The 16,823-nt window shown below is 45.9% G+C and overlaps 1 protein-coding gene across 1 annotated transcript; it reads left to right on the forward strand.

The window, feature by feature from the left end:
* The first annotated feature begins 686 nt into the window (after nt 1-686).
* Nucleotides 687-12,851, forward strand: PTMA (prothymosin alpha). Its single transcript, XM_033958603.1, has 5 exons — nt 687-1,022; nt 5,614-5,685; nt 6,132-6,231; nt 11,348-11,415; nt 12,209-12,851. Exons 1-5 carry the CDS (start codon nt 978-980, stop codon nt 12,254-12,256), a joined length of 333 nt encoding a protein of 110 aa, XP_033814494.1. The 5' UTR covers nt 687-977; the 3' UTR covers nt 12,257-12,851.
* The last annotated feature ends 3,972 nt before the right edge of the window (nt 12,852-16,823 follow it).

Raw genomic sequence — 16,823 nt, forward strand, 5'->3', positions numbered from 1 at the left:
CGCGCTTAGGATGCGCGTAGCGCTCTTCTCGACGGGGACCCGTTCTCCCACTCGCCGCAGCCCTCTGACGGCGACTTTTTATCCCTTTTCTCCACTGATGCCAGAGCAAAACCGAAACATTTGCTCCTTCAGCGTGCCAGACGCCATTTTTGGTGTGGCAGCTTTACACCTCCACGTTGGAAGAACGCCAGAATCGGTCATTTTTTATGGTGGGGGTGCGGGAAGATTAGAACCGATTTTCGGCCGATTTTCGGTTGTGACAAAGGTGTAACGCAGACGCGGGTGGGTTTCCTATCGCCCTGACTTATTTTCTAACTCGCCAAGAGCACGAGGGGTGGGGCTGTGCACTGTTTCCCGCGTTATCGAGCAGGAGAAGCCGCCATTGGAGCCTCGTTCGCTTTACGGACAGAGAGAGGGGGGGGAGGGGTGGATGGAAAAGTACAGGAGCGCCGCATGTCGTTGGAGCGCCTCCTAGCGGTTCGCCGCTGTCGTCGCTTCCCGCCCTTTAATAAGTGGCGAACGGAAAGCGTGCGTTTCCCACCGCTGCCGCTAGGTGTCTCTGCGAACGCTCTCGCATCCCCCCCCCCCCCCCCCGGCTGAGACCTGGCGCAAACTCGTGGCGCTCGCGCAAGTGGAGCCGCCGGGGCAGGTGGCGCGCAGCCGGGCGCAGGTACTGCAGCTTTAAAGGGAGAGAGAAAAAAAGCGCTCGAGCCGCTGCCATTGTGTGGGCCCGGCCAATGAGCGGCCGCGGACGGGGTGTTTTTTGTTCGGCGGCTCGGCCAATGGGGCGCCGGTAGTCTTGGCAGCTCGCACCGCCCCCCATCTATATTAGAGGTTGTGGCGCCGCGTGAGCCCTGCACTGGCTGCAAAAAAGCATTAAAAAGCCATCTTTGCATTGTTCCCGGAGCGCCGCAGGACTTGGCTCGCGCTTTCTTCGCTCTTCTTTGTACATCGCGCGTCCTTGGGGGTTTTAAAGCATGTCGGACGCAGCCGTGGACACCAGTCCCGAGAAGTCGGTCAAGGTGAGTGCGAGCCCCTCGGCTCTTTTGTTTCGCGGGCGATCGCTGCCGGCTGCCCCCTTTGTGTTGCTGGGAGGGGGGGGGGAAGAGGCCGCTTTGAAGGGCAGCGCGAGCCCCCCGGGGCTGAGAGCTACAAAGTGTCGAGTGTGGCGGCGGGGGTAACGTTGTTGCCGGATCGGCTCCCTCCGTCTCCGCAGTTGCCCGAGAGATCGCGCGGCTCGACCGCGGGTACAAGTTGCTGCGTCCCAGCGCGCTCATCTTTGAGGATCGGGATCTAGTTTAACGCGGGGCGGCAGGGATCGTCTCTTTCCTGACAGCTGGGGGGGGGGGGCACTCTTCGCAGCTTTTGATCCGGTTAAAGACTTTAGCGCCGGTGCTGTCATTGCACATGGGGGGAGGGCGCCTCCTGTCGACTGAAGCTAGAATTGCCCTTATTTAAAAAAAATGCAATCGTTGGGAAGAGGCGGGGGCCACAGTCCCATGGCCCCCTCGCTGCCCCAGGCGCAACATGTGGTGCCCTACGGGCCTGGCGGGGCTTGTAGTTTGGCAAGTTTTGTTTGTGTTGTGGGCCTGCGGGAACCTGGTGTGTGGTGGAGGGATCGAATTCCAGGAGAGGCGCGGATTGGATGGCCATTGAGGGGGCGGGCCCGAGGAATGGGCAGTAGCCAATGTTGAGGTGCGGTAAGGCTCCGCGCGTGTGTTCGAGAGCGCGGGTTTCCCCAGGGGAAGCAGCAGCTTCTCAGCTTCACTCATCCGGTTCAGGCCGGGCATTCGAAGCTGCAAGCCCTTTAACTACATATTTTTTTTGCTTTTTAATGGTTGGGGGGTTGAATAATACTGAGACCAGGAGATGGGGTGCGTTTGGCAGAACTTCCCAAGCTGTGGGCCAGGATCCCAGATAAGGTTTCATAGGTGCATTAGGGTGTGGAATGGTTGCATCTATTGACAAGCCGTTTGGGTAAATGCCTAGGGTCTCTGGGTTGATCTCTCTTCTTTTCTAGTTCAATGGTGAGCAAGGCACATATTTGGCTGAAAAGGGGTAGCAGAAAACAAGTTCTCCAGTGCTTGTCCAAACTAGATGTTTGGAAGAGCACCTATAGGAAATATCTATAAACAGCTTTTGAGGTGTCCTACCCTATGTAATCTTGCTGCTCTTTGGGATTCTGCCAGGTACCTTTGACTTGGATTGGCAACTGTTGGATGGACCATTGGCCTTTCTAATGTCCTTATACTGACTATGGACATCTGTTCTTTCAGGCACACATTGTCCTCTTGTCTGCAGGATGAGCCTGTGAGCAGCACTTCTTACCTGCTGGGTTTCCTCTGTAGTCGGAACCCCAAGGGGTCTGGTTTGTGGGATTTTTTTTAAAAGATAAAATTGGGAGACCCATGGTGCCTTTTTATCTTGGGTCTTTCAAAAGATTGATGTCCTCTGTCTGACTCCCTGTATTATGGGATCTAAATCTGGCCACTGGAGTCCTTGTTGAAGTCATCTTTTTTTTTTTAAAGATGGGCATCTGAAAAAATTTGATTACAGCAGATTTTGGATTTAAATTGGGACAGTTATGGCTCCTCCCACTGTAGTTATGCAAAACGTTATGTGCCCCCTCTAGTGAGAACCATAAAGAAGTTCACATCGGGGAAAAGAGCTGTTCTAGATGGTCAATAAAGAGCAGAACGACTAATTTATTTTGCCTGGTCTTAAAACTTTGTGAAGTTTTTGGAAGCAGAACTGTTGATTTTGTGCTAGTGCTTTTCAATATTGTGTAAGCGTGAAGTAGCTGAAGAGCATTTCTTTACCCACGCAATGGGTTCTAGGCATCCTGTTTGTTAATTATGCTCTAATTATGACAGTGATCTGATTATCTCAGGTGATTAGGTTTACATAGACCTAAATAGCATCAGCTTTACTGGTGCCCTCTGGTGATGTCTAGTGTAAATATTAGTTAAGGCATAACTTTTTATAAAGATTTTAATGCAATTTTGTAATAGCTGTAGGAGATTTAATGTAATTCAAAAGGCAATTGTACTTTTTATGTGAACCGACTGATTTAGAGGGAGGTTACTTCTGACAGCTGCATTGCATCCAGTTAAATGAACTTGCTGACTAGGAAAGTCAGATTGAAAGAATAGTTTCACTGTGAGAGATGCCTTAAGAAAGGAAAGGATTTTATTTAATGCTGCTGACATGATTAATAACTAAAGATGGGTTTGGCGGCACCAGTGCTGTGCATTGCCCTGCAGCAAATCTGGGTTCAGTTCAGCAGTTAAGGTTAGGGATGCTGCAGAGGGTGTATTCTTAACCCCTGGTGGTCCAGAAAAAGCCTTGGTGGACAGCCTGTCAGGTTCTGTCACTGCTATAACTAGGCCTAGCGTGTGTAGTTGCAAATGAAAGTTCACTAGACTCTTGGTTAACCAGCACCCATGGGGATTGGTAGATGCCAGATAAATGTAGTTTCTGGTTGCTTGAGAGTTGCTATTAAAAAATAGGTCTAACTAATACTCTACCCTATCAACTGTTCCAGACAAACTACCAAATGTGGGCGTACTTAAGTGTGATATATTTTTATTTAAAGTATTACAGTATTTCTTAGATTTTTTTTTCTGGTTGCTTGAGATTTCTGTTAATTGAGTTCTGGTTAACAGAGACTCTACTGCACATGACACTAGTGGCTGTCAACAGGATCCAGATTTGCAGGGTAGGGTTTACCCTGTTGTATGTTAAGTTCTGATTTCCTGTTGCATTGCCTAAGAAAAACAAGACTACAAGTCCCAGCATGCACTAGAGTAAACAGAACTAGATCAGCCCTGTCATCTGAATCCACTTGGCAGCCTTCTAAGATGCATTTCAAACTGAGCTTGGAAGCCCAAAAGAGCAACCCTTCTTCCAAAATGGGAGCTCTCAACCCAGTCCTCAGATCCAGCCAATCGGGGGTTCAGGTGCCCACAATGAAAACCTAAGTGGCTGAGGACTCCAAAATAAAAACAAAAGCTTATGCCCAGGTAAATATCTTCCTGAAGGCTTAGGTAGCAGTGCGACTTTAAATATCACTCAGGGAGATAATTACTGTAATTGCTAAGGTTTGCTTACAAGTAAATTAGAATATACTCGGCAGGTTCACTGGGACTTGTTAAGGAAGACAACAAACCTTGCACAAGGTGAAGGGTGGAGATGTTGATCCCGGTGGTGTCCTGTGCATGCCAGTTGCCAAGGATAGTTCTTTGTTGGGTGGCATGGGAGGATTCTTGGATAGCTAGCTGTAAGCTGCATAATTGTGTCGTCTCCCCCCGGCCTCGGTGCTTGCTGCAGGCTGTAATAAGAACTTTGCCTTTCTCTGGCCCATCCAGTCGGAGGCTTTTCAAGCACTGGCGAAGGAGAACTGATATTAGAAGGTGCAACGAGTCTCTTCTTTGGTATAAAGAACATAAGAGGTCAGAATGGAGAGCCATCTAGCTCAGTGTCCTATTTCCAACAGAGGGCAGTCCAGGTTACAAGTGTGTGTCTGGCATAATCCCAAAGAGTAGCAAGATTTCATGTTGCAGATCCCAGGGATAAGTGGTACGTTCTCCCTGGTTGACATTGAACAATTTGTGGCCTTTTCTCCAAGGATTTATCCACATCTTTTAACAACTCATCTGTACTAGTATTTCTCAAGTTGGTCCTTGGGTACCTTCTTGCCAGTCAGGTTTTCAGGACGTACTGGTCTATACTAACTGCTACGATCTGTAACTCCTATTGCTGTGAATGTGCATTTGATAATTCATGTACTTTCAGGAGTCAATGTCTTAACAGTACTTGCAAAGGGAATATTGAATACAGCAAAGGGTTAAATGAGTGGCTCAAAGTCACCTGGTGCTATTTATTATATATTTAAAAAAAAAGCCCGCCAATATGGTGCAGATAGAAAGGGGCTGGTCTGTATTGTTGGACAGGAGGAAGGAATGGGGAGGGTGAGACGCTCAAGCCGCTGTATTATTCCTTGAAGCTTGTGCCAGCGTGTGGTTTAATGAATGAATTTATCTTGGACTGCACTGGGCAAAGGTCCTTGATGCTGTGTCCAGTGTATTAGCACACTTGATTCACTGACTGTATTTGCAAGGGGGGGGGGAGAGAACCAGTAGTCGGTATAAATCAGTGGTCTCAAACCCGTGACCCAGGGCCACATGTGTCCCGCCAGGTACTATTTTGAGACCCTCAGTATGTTTATCATAATCACAAAAATAAAATAAAACCGTTTCTTGATCATATGTCTCTTTAGCTATAAATGATAATATTATTGTTAAGACTTGGCCAAAAGGAAAGAGTTTTACCTCATGCAAAATTGTCATTTCTTTAAATTTTTTTTTTTTTTTTTTTGAGGTCTTCCCAAGTACCTACAAATCCAAAATATGGCCCTGCAAAGGGTTTGAGTTTGAGACCACTGGTATAAATCTTGCCTTTATGTAAGGAAAGTCGGCAGAGAAGGAACTGCAAGTGACTGTCATAGTGGGTGAATTCCTCCTCCCCTCGCACACAGGATTTGTGGCAAGAGTTAAGTTTCATGTCTGTTTTCCCAGCTCCTTCGCTGATGCATTCAATTTCCTGTTTCTGTAGGATCTAAAAGAGAAGAAAGAAGTGGTCGAAGAGAAAGAGAGTGGGAAAGACAAAGCGGCCAATGGCAATGCAGTAAGTCCTGCAGCCAGCAGTAGTTTCTCTGGGCATGGCATCCTCCCCCTCCGGTTTTGACTTCATTCTCTCTTCCTGAGCACTAATCTCATGTCTCTTTAATCAGGATGTCTGTGCTGCTGCTCTGAAGGGTCTGTATTCATTCTCATTTGGGTGCCTCAAGGCTGCTCTCTTCCTGTGCTTTATTTACACTCCTCTGGAGGTCTTCCTCCGTGACCCTGCTTTGTCTGGGTCATAATACCTGGTTATAGAGAGGAGTGGGTGAAGGATAGGCTGCTTGCTTTTTCCGTATTTCCTGGCATTGCTCATGCCAAAGGGTGCCGCAAGATTTTCTGAAGTCAGACTAAGTTTGGGGGTCAGTGTGGGACTTCTGGATCAGTAATCTCTTAGACTGGTGCCTAGTCTTGGCGCTTGGCCAATATTTGATCTTGCTGATTTTTCCTCAGGAGAATGAAGAGAATGGTGAACAGGAGATAGACAATGAGGTAGACGAGGAAGACGAAGAGGAATGCGGAGAGGAGGAGGATGAGGACGACGAAGCAGAAGGTAAATAATCCTGAGGTGGCTATAAAACGTGGTTTGGACTTGCTATGGCCCCAAATTTGTGCTGATATGCTGCAGGATGTTACTGCAGGAGGACAATGTAGCTTAGTGAGTAGAGCTACAGCCTGCAACTGCTCCCTGTGACCTTGGGCAAGTCACTTAATCCTCCACTGCCCCAGCTACATTAGATTGAATGTGAGCCCACCAGGACAGATAGCGAAAATACTCGAATTACCTGTATGTAAACCACTTTGTCTGGTTGTAAAACTACAGAAATGCAGTCTACAAGTCCCCATCCCTTCCCCTTAGAATAGGGCAGAAGAGTCCGTGCTGCAAATACGATTGTCTAGCAATCTGCTCCGAGACACATGAGGATTACTGAGCTTAGTATCTGTATCAGAAACATGATGGCAGATAAAGGCCAAATGGGCCATTATCTGCTCTTCTGTGGACTTCAGGGTGGAATCGTCTTTCAGTTCACATTAATGCGTGGCCTCACTCAGGCGCTCTGCCTCTGTTCAGAGAATATTAGTAAAGCAACATGCAAGACATAATGGTTAAGTCTTAATGGTCAACTTGGGAAACTTTGCAGGGAATCGGAAAAGTTCCATTATGAAAGTCCACGCCTAAGATTGACCCCAGGGGTCCTGCTGAACAGCTTGCAGCATGTTTGCTCTGCTGAAATTAACCCTTGTGCTTGCTTGATGTGGATCAGTACCTCCCCATCCCAAATATGTCCTCCCTGCCTGACCCAATTATTGATATGTTTTAAAGGCTATAATGGGTGTAGTGAAAGGGGAGTTGGAGGGACCTTGCTTCAAAGGTCAGACTGTCTAAGGCTATTTTGGTGGAGTCAAGACCAGAATCCATATAAAGATAGATTTCTACCAACTCAGCTATGGCTCCAGAGCTGAGAATGTTTCTGTCACTGTGTTTGAGTCTGGCTGTATAAGTCTCTTCCCCTAGGGCTATTGGTTGGGACCCATCCAAAAATGCTTCACCATGTGACCACACACTAGTTTTGGTGTCGGGGTGGCTGAAGGTCCTCGGGCTGCGGGTTGACAACGATGTCTGAATATGGCCTCTGGGTCAAAAGGAAGGGTTCCCTCTTGTTGGCTTTTTTGAGGTTCATCCTGTTTTAGCTGGACTTCCAGCACTGCCACATGTCTTTGTTGGGAAGATATAGTGGAGTGCAGACTTACTGGGTCCACATTTGCGTTCCTGGTTTGGTTTTCCCCTGGTGATGGCTGTGCTGTTTGTCCCAGTACATCACAGCACTGTCATCCAGTGTTATAGAAACATGACGACAGATAAAGGGCAAATGGCCCATCTGCAGCTTGCCCTATCTCCTCATTTCCCTAAGATGCCATGTACCTGTGCCATACTTGGGAGCCCCCCTTGTGCCAGCTCTGCTAAGCACAGGGAATATGCCTAGCACCTTCATTTCATACCCTGTGGTAAAGGATGATGTGTCGCCAGTGTTAAACTCTGGAGAAGGTATTTCAGGGCTGCTGTCAGCCTTGGTCCCCTTTCCTTAACTTTCCAGCTAAGGGAGCCCCATGCCTCCAATGTTTCATGAATGTGATGGGCCATTTGACCTTTATCTGCCATCATGTTTCTACGTGATGGGTGCAGAGTTTATTTTGCTGCTTAGGAATACCATCACAGCAATTTAATCATGTAAAAAAACCAAAAACAAGAAATTACATCTTGTATAGTCCTGCTATGGGCTTTACTTCTTTTTTTCTTATTTAAATTGCTGCCAAATACATCTGGATATAAAAGGTGTTTCCTGAAACTGATATTAAGAGAGTTGTAGACGGAGATAATGGGAGAAATGATTCCATAACATTGGACCCTATTATACCGAAGTCACTTTTTGCATGTGGAATCTAGGAAAACTTCACAAAATGAGGGTGGAACTAAGAATAGCCTTACTGGGTCAAACCAGTGGTCCTTTCATCCCAGTAGCCCATCTTCACTGTGGCCAATCCAGGTCTCGAGTACCTGGCAGTAGTAGGGATCTCGGTGATTTGCAAGGAACATAAGGAATAATATATCTAGAAAGTGACAATGGCAAAAATAAAAAATTTTGTGTACCAATGAAATGATCTTAAATGTTATCCTGTGAGATCATCAACCAATGCTGCTTCATTGGAAGTATAGTGAGATGGTCTCATTTTTGGTCTTTCAGAAGCCTAGTGCCTGTAGCCTGCAACAGTTGAAGATGAATTTCAGTAATAAGAATATCTTTAACAAAGAATTGCAGTCGTCCTGGAGGACCTCCAGGCCAGTTGGGTTTCAGGATAGCCCTAATGAATATGCATGGAGCAGATTTGCATGCCTGGCACCTCCATTATATGCCGATCTCTCTCATGCATATTTATTAGGGCTATCCTGAAAACCCGACTTGGCCTGGTGGGAATCACTGGTCTTGTTACTGAAAACGGTGGAAATTTTTAGTCTTCGATCAGCATTAAGACCTAATTTATAATAGCCCTTCTTAGGAAAGTAGAATATTTGAGGTTTAAAGGTGTAAACTTCATCTAAATTTCTAAGATTTTAAAATACCGTATATACTCTAATATAAACTTAAGATTTTTGGGCCCAAAAATGGGGGTCTCTGTTTATATTCAGATGACCCTTCCCGGCCTTGTTGCAGACCTCTGCTGGGCTGCCAAGCTCTGTACTTTGTTCCCCCCTGTCCATTGTACCTCCCCTCTGCCGATTATCCTGCATGCTACTGCGTCTTCCGTATGACCCATGTACCTGGCATCGTGGTGGTCCAGAGGTGTACCGGGCAGGAGTGATCTTTCCACACTCTGCCCCACTGCTGAGCTTGTTGCTGCTGTGAGCAGGAGAGCACTTCCCGGGCTGCTGCTTCCTAAATGCCTCCCACAAATTCTTGCGCGACTCGCTGCAGCTATTCAGAAAGCCGCTCAGTGCCGAGTAGCAGCACAGGAAGTGTGCTCCTACTTAGTACAATTGAACCGCCAGAACTCGCAGTAGTGGGGCAGGAGCGCAGAAAGCTCACCTCTGGATTAGCAGGGATTCCAGGTCCATGAGTCCTATGGAAGGTACAGCAAGGAGCTACAATGGACAGGGAAGGGAAGGGGCGCTGGACACTTGAATCTGAAGCTGCCTGTCTTGTATATGAGGCAACCATTTTTCCTCCTGTTGGGGGGGGAAAAATGGGGGTTTTGACTTGTATTTGAAGATATACAGTACATATATCTGAGCACAGCAGTTTCTAAAAGCTATGAACCTAGTGAAAGGGGTTGTTTGAGGATCTGTTTTGCTTTGACTGCATCAGATCTTTGTCATCTCAGACGATTGCTTAATGCCTTAATCTTCACTTTCTCTTCTGAAGGGCTCCCCAACATCTCGCGTTTTCAGGATATCCCTAATGACTGCATGAGATTTTCATGCCAGAGATGCAGTGGGTGCAGATCTCTTGTACATAGTGGTTGGGGATATCCTGAAAACCTGAGTTGGTGGTGGACCCTGTGAATGAGGATGAAAATCATTGGAAGGGTTAAATTGGTCCTGGGACGGCAGTGACCGTAGTGAAAGGGATAGAGTGGTGGGGGTTAGGGACTGGGGCAATTAATGATTCTATATTTGGAGCACTAAAGCAGTTTACATTAAAATTAACATTTTATACAAAATCCACCAATAACTGACCACATTGGTACAAATTCTAAAGTCGAAGGGAAGGGGCTGGTGCTTTTGTTTCTGGTTGACATTAGGCCTTTCAGCTGCCGAAGCCCCAAGTCTCACTTTCTTGCACTTAATCTTCGATTTGACAGATGAACCTGAGCCTCCAAGGCAGCTGATTGAGTTGGGATCATCATGGACTCTTTGCAGGGGAGATGTATTCAAGGGCTGTTTAAGTGATGGCTTGAGGGGTGAAGGAAGGATTGGACTTGGCTGTCCTGGGCCTTTCCTGCTGAAGGGAGGGGGGAGCATTTTTGACTGTTGCTGTGTCAGTGACCTTTGTATTTTATCAGCAGCTGGGGGTGGGAGTGCGACTGTCCTATCGGTGACGAAGATTGGGGGATAAGGGATTGCAGGTTACCGGTTGACTGGTGGGTCAGCAGCAAGCAATCAAACTATTTCTTTAGGATGTATTTACATTAGATGACCCAGGGAGGTGATTTAGCATTTCTGCTCTCCCACCCCACACACCCTCCTTGTTCTGTGGATTGCATTAATATCCTCCCCCTATCCTTGGTCTTAGTAGTTTCCCCTTATCCTCCCAAGCGTTGGATGTTGCTTCCTTGAGGTCACTATTCTCCCCCCCCCCCCCCAAGATCTCTGAAGAGTGGTCTTCAATGCCCATGACCTTTGGATGTTGATGCAGAAAACCACATGCTGAAGATGGAATGCTAGTTGCTACTGCAGAATTACAAATCAGATGCTGTAAGCTATTGAGATGGAAACTCAGGTGTGGAGAACTTAACACATGCACACACCTGTGATAAGAGCACCTTGACTGAACAAACATTGGCCTTCAAGTGCACATGTCCAGAGAAAACAAAATTGCTGGTGTACAAGTGCACATGAACTGGAAGGCTTTGGGCATAAGTATTGCTTACTGAAGGCTGGTGGTTTGCCCTGAACAAACGTGAGTTTCTGTTGCTATGTGCTAGCTAAAGAATGACACGGGGATTTTTCCCCATTCCCACGGGAACTCATTTTTCCATCCCGGCAAGTTCTCTTGTCCCTGCCCCATCCTTGCAAGCTCTGTCATCTTTAAAATCATAAGGCAGAGCTTACAGGAATAGGACGTGGAAATTGAGTTCCATGTCATTCTCTAGTGCTGGCGCTTTTCTGGTTGCATTTGGACACGCACAACACACTTGCTTCCTGATTTCTTAAAGTTGAGAGGCACTGATTTGCAGAGAACAAATTAGAGAAAGGTGTGATAGGACTTTATACTGCCTTTCTGTGGTTACAATCAAAATGATTTACATATCTGCATGTTCTTATTTTGGAGCTGAAGTGTGGGATGAACACTCATGTGGTAGCTCCCTCCATCTCCACCCCACTGCCTCCGAGGTCCATTGAAATCTCACTGGCTGAGTTATCTGATCTCATGGTCTGGTTACATTTACAGGGGAGGAAGACGATGAAGACGATGAGACAGAAGGTGCCAGAGTCAAACGGGCTGCTGAAGATGAAGAAGTGAGTGTGAAAATGAGCTCTTCACCTTGCTACCTTCCAGTGCAATTGAAGAGTTGGGCTGTAGGCTACTCCTTGAGTTTCAGACTTGTATGTTAAGAGTAAGGAGTAGATGTTGCTAGAGACTTGTATATTGGAGGAGGCAAGTCCAAACTGTAAAAGATAACAGGTCCTGGAGAAAAAAAAGCAGGGCACGGAGGAAACGTTTTATTACATTAGATACCAAACTATTATAACCATGGGGCTGCTCCAGGGACGCTGTCCTTTCTTTTGTAAGTGGGCAGTACTCCTCTTGATTGGGTAAATTGATTAACCCTCCATTATTTTAAGGCCCCTAGGTCCAGGGACATCACAAATTGTCTCTGAATGCAACTCACCATCTGCTAAAATCCAAATTTATCCCTGACTGGTAAAATTTAATCGCCATAGTCTGTTTTCCATGGCTGAAAATTAATGCAGTTAACTTTCCTATAGAAACAAATGTGGTAAAGATTCTTGGAACTAGGTCTCATTAGATACTTCTAGCAACTTTGTAGTAAGCTAAAACAGACTTAAAAGATGTGACAGCTGTCGGTGCTTGTGGGCTGTCTAGTCTAGCACTAGATGCAAATGACTTACTCCAGATCTAGTGTCGCTGCTGGATGGATCCTGGGCTTTCAAATTACAGTATGTTGTTTTCTTGGTTATGGAAGGCTGTGTTAGGGATGTTGCCTCTGCCAGTTCTAGCTTTGCATATGGAGAAAGATGTGGCTCCCTTTCTTTTGAACTGACTTAACAAGTTTCTCTCTTGCTGTAGGATGATGAAGTTGACACCAAGAAGCAGAAAAAGGATGACGACGACTAGAGGGCACTGTGACCGCCCCACCTTTTCATTTCCTGTCCAAAAAAAATCCAGAACCCTGTGGTCCCAGCCAGCAAGTAGAGCATGCGAGAGGCATATTCCAATTCCTGTCAGCAAGAGCCACACAGACACACGCATGTCACACCCATGTGCAGAGAGACCCATGTTTTTAAAAAGGGGGTGGGGGGAGTCCAGAACTTCAAGGCCCAACTTTTTTTTTCTGAAAGTACTTTGCAAACGAAGAGAAAAATGAGAATTAGTTCGTATTTTTTATTTACATTTTATATTTTTGTATATATTTTTAGGAAGTCCAGCCATTTTTTGTCAGGGATCTCTAGGTGACCAAAAGTGGGGCTTTGAAGGGTGTGTGGCGTGTGCAGGGGGACAGTCGGCTGCTTGCTATCTCGCCACCTTCCAGCTGCCTGTACTTGCGCTGTGACCGCAGCCATTGTTATATCTTGTAAGGAAAAAATACATTCAACCTTGTAAAAAAATAAGATAAAATAAACATTTAAGAAAAAAAACCAAACAAAAAAAAAAGAGAAAAAAATATCCCCACACCATTCTTATTTGCAAGCATTCCAGTAACTTTCTGTTTGTATGTACGTAGGTGCACTAGGAGATAGTTTTGGTTGTATGACAGGCAAGGCCAAAGATGAAATAAGGATTATTATTTTTTTTTTTTTTGTCTTTTGAAGTTGCTGTTTATTCATTTCTTTCCTTGGCCTGTTTGTATGTGTGAAACGATATCTAAGAATAAAAAGGGAATTCTATTTTGCCGAGTTGTTTTCGGGATCTAACCTCAGAGTGCTGCCTTTTGGGCCTTGTGTTTTGTAGTGGTGCAACACAGGGCAGGCCTTGATTAACTCCTTCCCCCCAATTTACAAAAGTGCGGAAGAGGTTTTGAGCGCTGGCTTGCATGCTGAATGTTCTGTACTGTTCCAATGCTTATAGGAACTCTTGACTGTCGGACTGGTGATTCCCAACCCTGTCCTGGAGGACCACCAGGCCAATCGTGTTTTCAGGCTAACCCTAATGAATATGCAGGAGAGAGATTTTCATATAATGGAAGTGAGAGGCATGCAAATCTGCATCATGCATATTCATTAGGGCTATCCTGAAAACACGATTGGTCTGGTGGTCCTCAGGACAGGGTTGGGAATCAGCGGTGTAGAGCATTCAGCATGCTTGTTGCTGCTAAAAACCTTTTTTGGTGAGTTAAGATTTTTTTATTTCCAAGATTTTATCATGCTTCAGTGAACTTTCAGCATAAGGAATTGCATGAGCTACGGCTGTCCTTACCAAGACACGAGGATCGAAGAGGGAGGCCCATTGCATCTCCAATTTACTTCTGCTACCAGCCCTTGCATGCTGTCCTATTCACCCCACGCCAACTACCTGAATGTTTTCCTGGGCATCCTGAAAACCTGGCTAGCTTGGGATCTCTGGCGAAACTAAGGCTACCAGATTGGTAACTGTGATGTTCTCAAGATTTAAGCTGAGGTGCTTTGTTTGGAAAGGTTGTCAATTCCTGACATAAGACACTCCAGGGCAAGTAGTGGGTGTCTAGGAAACCATGATGCGTGTGGTGCAAGCTTAATTCATGGGCTGCAGTGGCATTGCACTGAATTGTGAGACTTTTTTGTAATAAAAACTTGTAAACTTAAGCTAGGCCCCTAATGTGCCATGTTGCAATCAGCCACACCCATCTAGTAAGTGGAAGGTTGAAGAATGTTCCAGTGGTGTGAAAATTAGCTTGCACTTCACTGCTCTCGCTCAAGCAGAAAAGGGGTGGAGATGGATCCCATAGGGAAAATAAGTTGAATGGGTTAGGGCAGGAAATCCACAATGAATATGCATGCGAGAGATATGCCTGCACTGCCTTCTTGGTATGCAAATCTCTTTCATGCATAATGCATTGTGGATATCCTGAAAACCTGGCCTGCCAGTAGATCTCTAGGACCGGACTTGGGCAGCCCTGGGTTAGGGGCTATGAGAGGAGTAAGACAAGGTAATAGGGAAGCCTTTTTGAATAAAAACAGGTTCAGAATAATGAAGCAGAAAGCTGATAAAATGAGGGAAGGGAGGGGGGGGGGGGGGGCTAAAAGGTTTGGACAGGTTCCTGGAACTTGGTAAGATCAGCTTAGAATTTCACTAAGTCACATGAGAGAACCGGCTTGAACTATAAGTGCCAAAACCGAACCTAAAATTGTCAAAAATCAACCAAATTTCCCCCACGCTATGCTCACCTAAATGGGGAGAGCGGAAACTGCAATTAATCAACCCCGGGCAGACAACTCATGAGCCAATCTTCCAGCTGTGACCTAAACTTGCCCCGTTCATCATGTCTCCTCTCATCAAATATAGAAATGTGAAAAACTTTTCAATGTGCTCTCATTTAACAAATTTCTTTTAAAACTGCTGTCCTCAATTTTCTTCCGCTGCTCAGTAACCAAAACCACCCAAAAACAAGTGCCAAAAACGATATGTGTGAAAGTTATTGGAGTCTGAAGGGAAATAGTCCCTGGCAGGAATGCTGATGGGTGTTGGGTGAGGCAGAAAAAGGAACCAAAAGCTCTGAGACCGAAGGACCAGCACAGGCCTCCCTGAAAGATAATGATGAGAAGGAAAGAGGCATTGCAGATTGAGGAGCTGATATGAAGCTGTGTGTGGTAACTTCTTCCGGACACCACTAATGTCAAAGTACTGCTGCTTGATCTAATAACCAAATAAGATGCAGATTGGCCCTACACAAGAAATCATGTAAACTGGACTCGTGCGATAGCTATTTCATAGAAACATAGAAGATGACGGCAGAAAAGGGCTCCAGCCCATCAAGTCTGCCCACTCTGCTTACCCAGCCCCTGTCTATGCCCTAATGACCCTCGTAGGGATCCCACATGGGTATCTCATTTATTCTTAAAGTCTGGCACGCTGTCTGCCTCGATCACCTGCACTGGAAGCTTGTTCCAATGATCAACCACTCTCTCTGTGAAGAAATACTTTCTGGTGTCGCCATGAAATTTTCCGCCCCTGAGTTTGAGCGGGTGCCCTCTTGTGGCCGAGGGTCCCTTGAGAAAGAAAATATCATCTTCCACTTCGACACGTCCCGTGAGGTACTTAAATGTTTCGATCATGTCTCCCCTCTCCCTAAGTTCCTTGAGAGTGTAGAGCTGCAATTTGTTCAGTCTCTCTTCGTACGAGAGATCCTTGAGCCCCGAGATCATCCTGGTGGCCGTCCGCTGAACCGATTCAATTCTGCGCACATCTTTACTGTAATGTGGCCTCCAGAATTGCACACAGTACTCCAGATGAGGTCTCACCATGGCCCTGTACAATGGCATTATGACTTCAGGCTTTCGGCTGACGAAACTTCTGTTGATACAACCCGATAGAAGTTTTGTCAGCCTATTAATGTCTGGAGAATCATTCCAGATGGGATAGTCGGTTCGGCTAAGCAGTTCTACAAAATGTATTCTCTGTTGAAATGCAAACTTCCCTCCATCCCTTATGAGGTAGCTGCCTGCTTTTCCAGGGACAGCAGGCAGATATTCTCACATCCCTCCCACCTCTCCTAGTTGACTTCTTAGCTTTTTTACTGAAGCGATGGTCCTGCGAGCTGATGTCGGGTGGAAATGCACTCATGCATGCATGGTACAGTCGGTCTCAAGACTTCTAAAGAAGTTAAAGTGAGAATACACCTTTGCACTGTCTGTACCGGGGCTCTTTGGATGACATCACCCATCTGTGAGAATAGCTGCAGGTTGTCTCTAGATTAGTGTATAGATGTGTCACTGCTGGAATGCTTTTCTGTGCATAGAATCCAGTAATGTACACGTACAGATGGTGTGTGCATGCAATTCAAGTACCAATGGGAATTTGTGCTGTTTGTAGCAGCATGCCTCCCATATAAGAATAGCCTTACTGGATCAGATCAATGGTCCATCAAGCTTAGCCCATTCTCATGGCCAATCCAAATCCCTAGTACCTGGCCAAAATTCAAGGCGTAGCAACATTCCATGCTTCTGATCCCAGGCAGTGGCTTCTCAATAACAGACTGTGGACTTTTCCTCCAGGAACTTGTCCAGACCTTTCTTAAAACCAGCTACGCTACCCTCACTCATGCTACTGCAAAACTTCCAAGCTGTTGCCTTGGCATTATGTTCAGTGTTTTGGTGTCTGCGTCCTTCTCTGCATGTGTTTTACCACGGATTTGAATGTGATGTACGCTCTGCTGCATTGGCTTTCAAGGAGTTTATGGTTTATTTTTAGATTTGCTAATTGTGCTTTTCCAAAAACAGCTCAAAGCAACACCAAATGAAGAAAATGTAACAAAATCAATAAAGAAAATGCCGTTTGTCTATACCTAGATAAGGAGCTGTTCCCTGCATCCACTTGCCCCAATCCATCCAGTTGAAAACTTCTAAAAAAAATAGGATTCAGGGTGACTTTAAATCTTTTACATGAAAGTTCTCAGATAATGGAAGGTTATTCCATAAGTTTGGTGCCAGAAAGAAAAAAGCCAAATGCTTCATAGACTCGTTCTTGGATTACGCAGAGGAAACACAAG

Source organism: Geotrypetes seraphini, chromosome 9 (assembly GCF_902459505.1).
Source record: "Geotrypetes seraphini chromosome 9, aGeoSer1.1, whole genome shotgun sequence".
NCBI lineage: Eukaryota > Metazoa > Chordata > Amphibia > Gymnophiona > Dermophiidae > Geotrypetes > Geotrypetes seraphini.

What these genes read in the sequence shown, in the direction of transcription:
- PTMA (XM_033958603.1), top strand. Translation starts at nt 978, where the DNA reads ATGTCGGACGCAGCCGTGGACACCAGTCCCGAGAAGTCGGTCAAG. An exon ending in GTCCCGAGAAGTCGGTCAAG is followed by an intron (nt 1,023 to 5,613) that starts GTGAGTGCGAGC and finishes CTGTTTCTGTAG; the next exon opens with GATCTAAAAGAGAAGAAAGA. An exon ending in TGAGGACGACGAAGCAGAAG is followed by an intron (nt 6,232 to 11,347) that starts GTAAATAATCCT and finishes TTACATTTACAG; the next exon opens with GGGAGGAAGACGATGAAGAC.